Consider the following 12,076-nt stretch of genomic DNA (forward strand, 5'->3'; position numbering starts at 1 on the left):
AAGTCTTTAAAAAGAAAAGTTTCAGAGGGGCTTGAATGGCAAACATGGAGAACTGAAGGGAGCCCAGTGAGAGAGCAGAGGGGTAGCTCTCCCCGACTACTGCTCAGAGTCCGTGTCTGTGACCAGGTTGCTAAATCAGGAGGTAGCGGCCTGAACTTGGCCACCTGAATGATACCAGATGCCCCTTAGAACAAGCACCAACAGTTAAGACGTCTTGTCTCTAAAGTGAAAAGAAACAGGCAGGAAAGAGGCTTCTCACTGCTTTTCTTAGATTTAGTTTAACTATTCCTACCAGAATGGTAGCATCTTGTAAGATCCCCTGGAAACAACAAATACATGCATGCCCCACCCCTACACGGCGCCTGGTTAAGTTCAGGAGCGGGCCTGGGAGTTTTGTGTTCCCACACATGAGATGAAGGAGTGTGAAAGTTTAATCCTGACTATGACAAGTTAAAAAGTGATGCCATATGTTTTCTAATTGGTGACATCAGCAGGAGAAGCCTCAGTGCCCCGTGGAGATGCTGGCACAGCGGAGCAGGGTATGCTCCACTGTGACACTTGGGAAGTGGACAGCTACCTACCTCCGCCTGCCACTCATGTGGGGAAGAGGGATGAACTAGCAACTCACCGAGCCACTCCACCGTAGTCCAAACCTTCCTCCCCTCGGAACTTCACCATCAGGCGCTTCTTCAGGTCTTTTGGCCGCATCTTCATGATCTGGCGATAAGACTCCTACAATCAAAACCACAGGTTCACAAAGAAAATGTTGTTTCAGAGTTCAGAGGATGGAACCCAGGTACTGCAACATACTAAAAGTGCTGCAAGTGGGCCACACCCCAGCCCCTCACTGGGGGAGTCTAGGCAGGGGCTCTACCACTGAGCCACACCCCAGCCCCTCACTGGGGGAGTCTAGGCAGATGCTCTACCACTGAGCCACACCCCAGCCCCTCACTGGGGGAGTCTAGGCAGGGGCTCTACCACTGAGCCACACCCCAGCCCCTCACTGGGGGAGTCTAGGCAGGGGCTCTACCACTGAGCCACACCCCAGCCCCTCACTGGGGGATTCTAGGCAGAGGCTCGACCACTGAGCCACACCCCAGCCCCTCACTGGGGGAGTCTAGGCAGAGGCTCTACCACTGAGCCACACCCCAGCCCCTCACTGGGGGATTCTAGGCAGGTGCTCTACCACTGAGCCACACCCCAGCCCCTCACTGGGGGATTCTAGGCAGGTACTCTACCACTGAGCCACACCCCAGCCCCTCACTGGGGGAGTCTAGGCAGATGCTCTACCACTGAGCCACATCCCAGCCCCTCACTGGGGGATTCTAGGCAGGGGCTCTACCACTGAGCCACACCCCCAGCCCCTCACTGGGGGATTCTAGGCAGGTGCTCTACCACTGAGCCACATCCCAGCCCCTCACTGGGGGATTCTAGGCAGGGGCTCTATCACTGAGCCACACCCCAGCCCCTCACTGGGGGATTCTAGGCAGGGGCTCTACCACTGAGCCACACCCCAGCCCCTCACTGGGGGATTCTAGGCAGGGGCTCTACCACTGAGCCACACCCCAGCCCCTTGCTGGGGACTCACTTTCCTTCCTCTTCCCAGAAAGAAGACCAGGGCCAAATAGCCTGCATTGTCTCTGAGAAGGAAGTGCCCCAGCAGAAACTCTGAAGGAATGACCTGCAGGCTGAGCAATGATCTACACAGTTGAGGGTCAGCTGGGGTCCCAGTTCTGAGTTACCAGCTTCTGCAGAGAAAATCCCTGAGCACTGAAAACTGTTGTCAAGAGACAAAAACACAATTCCTCTCAGCTTGAGCCTAGGTCCTGACAATCCCTGCATCCACTAAACAGTAAAACTGATCCTCAGGGGAGAAGAGTCTTTGCTGGCAGTACTAATGTCTTAAGACTCACGGGGAGTCCATGTCACCCCTGTCATAAGACTCACATGTACACTACACAGAGACTGCAGGGGAGTCCATGTCACCCCTGTTATAAGACTCATATGTACACTACACAGAGACTGCAGGGGAGTCCATGTCACCCCTGTTATAAGACTCATATGTACACTACACAGAGACTGCAGGGGAGTCCATGTCACCCCTGTTATAAGACTCATATGTACACTACACAGAGACTGCAGGGGAGTCCATGTCACCCCTGTTATAAGACTCATATGTACACTACACAGAGACTGCAGGGGAGTCCATGTCACCCCTGTTATAAGACTCACATGTATACTACACAGAGACTGCAGGGGAGTCCATGTCACCCCTGTCATAAGACTCATATGTACACTACACAGAGACTGCAGGGGAGTCCATGTCACCCCTGTTATAAGACTCACATGTATACTACACAGAGACTGCAGGGGAGTCCATGTCACCCCTGTCATAAGACTCATATGTACACTACACAGAGACTACGTGGGGAGTCCATGTCACCCCTGTCATAAGACTCATATGTACACTACACAGAGACTGCAGGGGAGTCCATGTCACCCCTGTTATAAGACTCACATGTATACTACACAGAGACTGCAGGGGAGTCCATGTCACCCCTGTCATAAGACTCATATGTACACTACACAGAGACTGCAGGGGAGTCCATGTCACCCCTGTTATAAGACTCACATGTATACTACACAGAGACTGCAGGGGAGTCCATGTCACCCCTGTCATAAGACTCATATGTACACTACACAGAGACTGCAGGGGAGTCCATGTCACCCCTGTCATAAGACTCATATGTACACTACACAGAGACTGCAGGGGAGTCCATGTCACCCCTGTTATAAGACTCACATGTACACTACACAGAGACTGCAGGGGAGTCCATGTCACCCCTGTTATAAGACTCACATGTACACTACACAGAGACTGCAGGGGAGTCCATGTCACCCCTGTTATAAGACTCACATGTACACTACACAGAGACTGCAGGGGAGTCCATGTCACCCCTGTTATAAGACTCACATGTACACTACACAGAGACTGCAGGGGAGTCCATGTCACCCCTGTTATAAGACTCACATGTACACTACACAGAGACTGCAGGGGAGTCCATGTCACCCCTGTCATAAGACTCACATGTACACTACACAGAGACTGCAGGGGAGTCCATGTCACCCCTGTCATAAGACTCATATGTACACTACACAGAGACTGCAGGGGAGTCCATGTCACCCCTGTCATAAGACTCATATGTATACTACACAGAGACTGCAGGGGAGTCCATGTCACCCCTGTTATAAGACTCACATGTACACTACACAGAGACTGCAGGGGAGTCCATGTCACCCCTGTTATAAGACTCACATGTACACTACACAGAGACTGCAGGGGAGTCCATGTCACCCCTGTCATAAGACTCACATGTACACTACACAGAGACTGCAGGGGAGTCCATGTCACCCCTGTCATAAGACTCATATGTACACTACACAGAGACTGCAGGGGAGTCCATGTCACCCCTGTTATAAGACTCACATATACACTACACAGAGACTGCAGGGGAGTCCATGTCACCCCTGTTATAAGACTCACATGTACACTACACAGAGACTGCAGGGGAGTCCATGTCACCCCTGTTATAAGACTCACATGTACACTACACAGAGACTGCAGGGGAGTCCATGTCACCCCTGTTATAAGACTCACATGTACACTACACAGAGACTGCAGGGGAGTCCATGTCACCCCTGTTATAAGACTCACATGTACACTACACAGAGACTGCAGGGGAGTCCATGTCACCCCTGTTATAAGACTCATATGTACACTACACAGAGACTACGTGGGGAGTCCATGTCACCCCTGTTATAAGACTCATATGTACACTACACCGAGACTACATGGGAGTCCATGTCACCCCTGTTAAGAAGACAGTAAGTACCATGGAGAGTGTGGACAAAAGGACGCCTTACATAGCGGTGGGAGTGTAAAGTGGTCCAGCCACCACGGAAGTCAGTCTGGAGGTGTGTTCACAACCTACAGCTATGTACTTCAAAACGCCCAGTGGACTCTATGATAAGTCATCACGGCTCATTCAGTAGCTGTTATGGAGCCAACCTAGGTGTCTAACAACAGGGGGTGGACAAAGAATGTGTGGTGTGGGTAGACACTGGGATTCTTGTATCCATAGAATTAAGCTCTATGTCTTGAAGGAAAATGGAAGCAACTGGAGATAACCAGTGAGCAACCCTGTCATAGAAGACAAATACTGTGTGTGTTTCTCATAATCAAAACTCCTAAGTTTTATAGATACATAAAATCATGTACGTATCTGTGGAAGCTTAGGGAAACACCAGGGCTGTAAGCGGGAGAACGTGGAGGGTGGGGTGGGAGAGAGGCAGAGCCAACAGGATGAAGAGGTCTTGGGTAACACTATTTGTATAATAAATATCCACAATGAAAAAAAAAAAGATTTTTGAGACAGGGTCTCATTGTGTAACCCTGGCTGTCCTAGAACTCATTTTATAAACCAGGCTAGCCTCAAACTCACCGAGATCCACCTGCCCCTGCCTCCCTAGTACTGGGATAAAAAGCAAGTGCTACTACATGTGGCTATAATAAAAAACAAAACAACAGAAACAGCAGGAAAACTGACCCTTCAAATACCAAGCAGAGAGCAGAGTCCACCAAGATGGCCAACGCAGCCCGTGCAACACGAGCCTCCCTGGTGTTTCCCCACAGGGCTATATTTAGAAAGACACAATTCCTTACCTCAAATATTTCTTCTCTGGAAACTTCTATGCGACAGTGGCCAGCTTGGGGCTGCTGAAGAGAGAGCTCATGCCTAAGAACTTTAAGCTTCTGGACTAAGTCTCTCTCATATCTCTGGGCAGGAAGCTCCTCGTCCTCCACGGAGCCCTCACTGGGCAACTGCAGCGGCTGGCTGGGCTCCTTGAGTTGGCACTGGTGACTGCAGAGAGGAGAAATGGCTGTCACTGAGCAGGCCAGAGAGCTGCAGGGGAGCCTGCAGCATACACTGCTGGCAGCGGGCTCTGCTAATGACAGGGCTGCTCAGGTGAATGACAACAGCCTGGCACAGGTCTTGGGTTCAATAAAGATGTCACTTATCTGCATGATGGGTCTTCCTGGTTGTCAACCTGACTACACCTGGAATGAACTAAAACCCAAATGGCTAGGCACACCATGGGGTTTTCTTTCACCTTTTAGTTAAGTCATTTGAAGTGGGAAGACCCATTTCAAATCTGTATCTTTAAAGTGGGAAGATAAACCTTTAATCCAGATCTTTTAAAGTGGGCAAAGCCATCTTTAATCTGGGCCACACCTTTGTTGGCAGTCTAGATAGAGGACATGAAAGAAAGAAGGAAGTGTTCTCTTTGCCTGCTTCCTCTTGTTCTGGCAAGTGGTAATGAAGTCTACTTCAGGATTCACGAGTGTACTGAGTATATACTGAGACAGCCTCATGGATGGAAGAGACAGCCATTGTTGGACTAGCTGTACCACAGCCTGTAACTCGTGTGTGTGTGTGTGTGTGTGTGTGTGTGTGTGTGTGTGTGTATTTCTATGACTGTTCTTCCTCTACAGAACCCTAATACAGTCTGCTCTATTATTACTGAACATCACTGTGTCATACACTTACACATGTCATCAGTACCAACTGATACGCTATTGGAAGAGCCTATGAGGAGCAGACTCCCAGTGACATCCAGTGGCACCCACTCTTCCTTTTCATCAAGATTCCAAGCCCCGTTCACTGAGAACAAAGACCAGGAACAGGATGGGGGCCACTAGGGACAGTGTGGCATTTGCTGCATTCGAGCTGCACTTATGCAAGCTGCACAGAGCCATGTGTAAGGCTGTCTGTGGGCTACTGACTGGGTGACACAAAAGATCACACCCACTTCAAAGGCAGAAATGCCCGGCATAGAAAAAAACCCAGCAAGAAGCAGCAGTGGCAGTGGTAGCAGCCCTTACAGAACACGCTGTGCAGGCAGGTTTTGCTGGAGATCCCCTTCCTGCCATTATATCAGCCCTTCACTCAGGCTGCCTGACAGAAAGGGGTGGCAGCAATGTGCAGCCTTAGTAATTAATGATCATGCTAATCTCCAGGTTCAAACGATGTCCCTGTCCATCACATCACACCTTATTTGCTGTGCCCACTTCTGAGCACACACTATAGTGGGTACGTAAGGAAATGGTTAGTGTGGGGCTGAGGGATGGTTCAGGGAGTCAAGTGCTTGTTGTGCGAGCGAGTGAGCGAGCATGAGGACTCACATGCAGATCCCCTGCACCCAAGTGCTGGGGACAGAGCCAGAGAAGTCAAGTGAGTTCCAGGCCATGCTGTTCAAGACTTAGGGTAGAAAGTGACAGAGGAAGGACGCACACTGGCGTGTGGTCTCTGCACACATCCACAGCACTGTTGAGTTGTCACACCACGCCCACGAACACAGATGCACATGCACACATGCATGCACCAATACTGTGTAAGGAAGCATCCAACTGTACAGAGGCCGGCAAGGACATTAAAGTCTTACTTCATGATGTGGTGAAGCCGCGGATCTGTAAACTGGGTGGTCCTATTATTGTGATCTACAAAATAGATTCTTCCCGACACTGTGCTTCTGACTTCCCAGCCTGGAGGCAGCGGCCCAAGTTCATCGCAGTTCACACTGTTAAGGTCTCTAGCAAAACGGAACACACAGAGAGCTTTATCCCACTGAGAACCAAGGAGCAAGACCAACCTCAGTGCTGGCAGCCAGACAGGGGTGTCCTAGCCAGGTGCCCACGTCCCCTCAAACTGCAATTTGTTCTGACTCCACTAAGTCCAAGCCTCTGGCCTACAAACGGCAGCCACACATGGCAGGTAAAAGGCACACTTCTCGAGAGTCTATGTTCACCATAAGGAACGAGGGCTACCCCAGGAATACCCTTCCTCACACAACAGGGGGACGGACAGACTAGCAGAAAGCACCTGACTTCAGCAAGCTCTTGGGAATCACAAATCAAACAAACCAGATACTTGCTGTAGCAAAGATTTCCTCTACTGAAAGCTCCTGAGGCCCACACTTTCCAGTCTTGTGGGGACAGAGCACACAATGGCATGACAGCCATAAGGCACCCCCTGTGTTCAGCAAGTGTTTTCACTCTGGCCGCTTAATTATTTAACTTTGATCCAGTCAGCAAGGACCAGCATGCCTGCTCAAGACGCTTTAGGGTTTAACGCATTCTACGTCATTTCTACGAGGCAATCCAAGAAGCGCCTCATTCATTTGCAGGTAATATTCCCATGTAAATGACAGACCCTGAACTGTAAACTTAACACCAAAGATGGGAAGCTGCTTGGGGGGGCTGGGGGAGCCTAGGTGAATAAAAAGGAACCGAGCATTACCCAAGGTCCTTAGGTAGTAATGCTACTGTAAGAGAACAGAGAAAAGAAAAACAGCAAAGAAAGAAAGAAACTTAACTCTGGCACGGGGTGGGGCGGGGGTCTCTCTGACCTGGGCTCGGTTGTATGGCCTTGTAGAAGGAATTCGTATAGAAAAGCTTCATCTCCCCCCGGAATGGTCCCCAAGGGACTGAGGCAAGAGGGGCAGTAAAGCAGAAGAGAGAAAGGGTAACAGAGTCTTTATCTTTCCTGTTTCACTTTTTATCATGGATAATTTTATGCATTTACAAAAAAGTTCAGAGAGACCACAGTAGATGGCCATGTGACCCATTTCAACAGCTACAGAGGCCCACCGTATTTCTGGTCTTCCTCCCCTTCCCAATACACATACATACATACACACACACACACACACACCACACACACACACCACACACACACACACACAACCCTGTCCAGCAAGTCCCAGGGCATTGTTAGCTTCCATGAGAGGGGCTGGCTCTTTGGGCTGGGGAGACCTACCTGGGGATCCTGGGGTCATGCCATGTGCTGACTCCAGTCTGAGTGTGCAAAAAGTAAACTTGTCCCTGCACTGTTGTCCTTTGCTCTGTAGGAGAAAGGGGCTTTGAGTGAATAACGTTCGTCTTCCACTCTAATCCTACTTTCAGATTCTTAAGCGTTTATTTTGGTTTGCTTGCTTGTTTGTTTATTTATATTGGTGTTTTGACACAGGTCTTGTGATGTGCCCCAAACTGGCCTTGAACTCATGATTCTCCTGTCTCAGCATCCTCAGTGGTGTGACTGCTGGTGTGCACCCTGTCCCTGCTTCTTTCAACACTCTTTATGATCACAGAAAAAAGAATTACAAGGCTACAGCTGGCTTCCTCAACTCTACACTGTCCCCATGTTTGGATAAAACCCATTTCTCCTAGGCCTTCCCTCACTGGGCCATGCTGGAGTATGGCTCCACCTTTCCTACCACAGATACAACCTTCGAGCATCATCTCCTAGTGTGCCTGCATCTGGGTGATCTGCTGATGTGAATGACATCGTTTCTCCATCCTTCTCTCCACTGAAGCCACATGGCTCTGCTTACTCCATCCCCGTGATGTCCCTTCTAGTCTCAAACCTCAGACCACCGTCAGTCTCCTCACTCTCCTCACACTGCCTTGTCTCTCTGGTATGCGTGAGAAAAGGGATGCCCGCCCCAGAGTTCATTACAACTTTCCTATCCATATGTGGCCCAGGTCATCAATGTCATAGCCATGGAAGGCACAGCTAGGCCATTAGCAGCTGTGCACAGGACATAGGGGCACAGGACACATCTCTTGCTGTCCTGACTGGTTTTCTGTTACTTGATAGAAGCTGGAGTTATTTGGGAAAAGAAGAGTTTTTTTTTTTTTTTTTTTAAAGATTTATCTATTTTTTATTTATATGAATATTCTGTAGCTGTCTTCAGACACACTGGAAGAAGGCATCAGATCCCATTAGAGATGGTTGTGAGCCACCATGTGGTTGCTGGGATTTGAACTCAGGACCTCTGGAAGAGCAGTCAGTGCTCTTAACCACTGAGCCATCTCTCCAGCCCCGAAAAGAGGGGTCTTAATTGAGAAAATGCTTCCATCAGATTGGCCTATAGGCAAGTCTGTAAGACACATTTATTAATTAGTTACTAATTTGGGATAGCCCAGCCCACTGGGCAGGTGGTCCCAGATGGTATAAGAAAGCAGGGTGAGGCTGGGCATAGTAGCATATGTCTGTCCTTAGTGCCAGCCCTCAAGAGACAGAGGCAGACATATCTCTGAGTTCAAGGCCAGGCTGGTCTATAGAGTGACTTCCAAACCAGTCAGGGCTTCAAACTGAGATCTGTCTCAAAACAGCAAGCAGGCTGAGCAAGCAGTGGGCCACACTCCCCCTTGGCCCCTGCTTCAGTTCCTGCCTCAGCTCCTACCCTGACTCCCCTCGGGGACACACTATAATTTATAAGCCTAATAAACCCTATTCTCCCCAACCTACTTTTAGTCTTGGTGTTTACCATAGCCACAGGGAGCAAACTTTACACGCACCGTATCCTTCAGGCAGCTCCGGTGACTGGTGGCCATGTGGTCGGTTCTGGGGCGTCTGTAGGGACCCTCGAACCTCAGGATTTCGGAGTCGCTGTACCAGGAGTCTCTGATCTTGGCTTGGAGACTCCACAAACCTGCAGTTCCCACCTCCTGCAGCTGCACCAGTACCATCTGTATATGGGGCAGGTTCCTCCATGAGGCAGCTGAGCGGCCTTCCGGGGCCTGAGTCTTCATACACCGTTCTGGAAGGCACAGGGCAGAGCAGGCGTGGAAACATCATGGAAGTGTCACAAGACTCACACATGCCCAAGTCCACATGCATTTGTTCTACATCCCTTCACAAGTGATAGTATTCCCACAGCAAAGTTTCAGGACATTCAGAGGGTCTCCAGAGCCCCCAGAGGGTACAGCTGCCTGATGGGGCAGAAGGAGTTTCTGACACTCCATTTTCTTTGTTAGTTTACTCCAGGATGAAATTCTTGGTTACATAAAATACTGACTCTTAAGTGCTTTTAAAGATTTTCTCCCTCTCACAGCAGTGTGCGAAACCATTTGCCTTAATGAGTCACTTCCCCTTACCATCATATACTTGTTAAACCTCATATTAAAAATTTTCAATGCCTGCACCCACCACGAAGGACCAGAACAATGGGCCTCTCCCCAAAAGCAGCAGGCAGTCACAGCGGGTGTGGCCAGACTGCCCTCCAATCCTCCCCACCAAGGGGCTAGCTCAGTTCAATCCCTGCATTTACTCTCCTACCCGGACATATTTTAGCATGGGCCACATTGTTGTTGTTTTTAAAGTCAATAACTTTGCCATCATTGTTGCTGAACCAAAATAATAGTAACAAAATCATCATCAAACACCAGTCAATGTTCATATTTCTCTAATTGTCTTATAAATCATGATTAAGACAAAGTCCGGGGCCTGGGGAGACAGCTCAGCTGGGGAAGTGCTCCCCACGCAAGCAAGGAGGACCCAACTCACAGCCCAGCCAGGGTGGTGCTGTGTGTTCACAATCAGCACAGAGGAGAAGGAGGTGGGTAATTCCGGAGCTCACTGGTTGGACAGATTGGGCTAACTGGTGAGTCCTAAGCCAATGAAAGAGCCTGTCTGGAGGGCCCAGTGGATGACTCAGTCCTAGGAAGGACATCAAGGTTGACCCACACAAACGCTGACTGTTTCTTGGGCTTCTTTGGGGTTTGTTTGTTTTGTTTTGTTTTGTTTTGTTTTGTTTTGTTTTTTATAGCTCAGGCTGGCCAGAACTCAGGATCCTCCTGCCTGTCCCCTTAGTGACATTACAGGCATACACCATGGTGCCCAGCTAAGCTGTCCCCTCTAACTGGGAGGAGCTTCTCTGTGTTGGTGCCTGAGTCTCTAGGCTACAATCCCTGGGTTAACCACACTTTCCTTCATAAACTAGTATGGTAGCTTGGAACACTTTTATCCCACACAGCAGTATACAGTTTGACACTTCTTCCCTACAGGGAAAGAGAACATGGCTGGTACCACGGTGGACACTATGGTAGACATCATGGCTAGCACCACTGTAGGTACCACAGTAGCACCATGACAGGCACCAGAGTAGACACCGCAGCAGGCGCCACGGTAGGCATTATGGTAGGCATCAAGGCTGGCATCACGCAGCACCATGGCAGGCATACATACCCTTCGTTTTCCAGCAGTCCTCTGCAGTCCACCACTGACCCTCCACCGCCTATTCTGTCTCGGGTCTGTAAACTGACTACAACACAAAAGAAGGGCCTGCATTAACACCCAGGGCTGCTCTAGACCCCTGCAGCACAGTGAGACAGCCACTGACACTCAGTAACACACATCCAGTATCATAAAAAGGAAGTGAGTTTACACCTCCCGCCATGTTTTCAGTGTGAAGCTCCTCAGGCCAACAGCTGCACATACCACATAACCATTTGAGCGGTCCTTGAAAGCAGAGCACAGAAAAGGTTCTGAGTGTCTTATGCCCCGTCCCCATAAAACTCAACAACACAATATTTCATTCCAAGTTATTCCATCTTGAGAAGACTGGGTTTATGTTTAGTGAAGTTACAAATGAACACCTTCAATCTAAAAGAACCCTTTATGTTCTAGTCTCACTGGTGCAGACAAGAAAGACGTTTTACTCCTAGGCTTTCAGTTGTTTGGATTCTGCCCTGACACATTCCCCCACAAAGAGAAGAAATTCCAAGTGGGACACAGTGCATGAGACCTTTATCCTCAAGCTGCTTCTGGGCGGACACACCGCTCACTGTCGTGGGCCCTGAGACATCTGGAGTCTCAGTGACTGACTCAGTGACTCAGCGAGGCTGCTGCCCCATTGACTCCATGCAGTACACACAGCCAGCATATGCTTTCCCCTAACACACTGCCAAGAACAGAGTGGGCTAGGGGACAGCGACTCAGAGAGGTCACTCCATCGGAATGCCTGCAGGCAATGCAGCAAGCACGGTTTAACCTTTCTCTCCACACAATGGAGTCTTCTGACTTGTCTCACACTGTCTTTGCTTTGCACTGGATGGGGCTTCCCAGAAAAGCCATATACTCCAGCTCCTACCCTTGTGGCCTCAGCTCTTATCACCCCCAACAAGACAAGGGTCAAGTGTCCATTCCTGTGCTGAGTAGCATAACACTTACAA

The 12,076-nt window shown here is 49.6% G+C and overlaps 1 protein-coding gene across 4 annotated transcripts in view; it reads right to left on the reverse strand.

Annotated features, from left to right (window-relative positions):
- Smurf1 (SMAD specific E3 ubiquitin protein ligase 1) overlaps positions 1-12,076 on the reverse strand; it is a 92,559-nt gene that overhangs the window by 12,777 nt on the left and 67,706 nt on the right. For 2 of the 4 annotated variants that reach the window (XM_076923659.1, XM_076923656.1), the window contains exons 6-12: positions 11,091-11,166; positions 9,422-9,663; positions 7,878-7,962; positions 7,468-7,545; positions 6,505-6,651; positions 4,724-4,922; positions 629-732 (exon numbers count right to left, since the gene is read on the reverse strand). In XM_076923659.1, coding sequence (XP_076779774.1) covers positions 629-732; positions 4,724-4,922; positions 6,505-6,651; positions 7,468-7,545; positions 7,878-7,962; positions 9,422-9,663; positions 11,091-11,166 — 931 coding nt within the window. The remainder of the gene's footprint in view (positions 1-628; positions 733-4,723; positions 4,923-6,504; positions 6,652-7,467; positions 7,546-7,877; positions 7,963-9,421; positions 9,664-11,090; positions 11,167-12,076) is intronic. The other 2 variants (XM_076923658.1, XM_076923657.1) reach the window with 1 other exon arrangement.

The sequence above is a fragment of the Arvicanthis niloticus genome, chromosome 24, assembly GCF_011762505.2.
Source record: "Arvicanthis niloticus isolate mArvNil1 chromosome 24, mArvNil1.pat.X, whole genome shotgun sequence".
In the NCBI taxonomy this organism is placed as follows: domain Eukaryota; kingdom Metazoa; phylum Chordata; class Mammalia; order Rodentia; family Muridae; genus Arvicanthis; species Arvicanthis niloticus.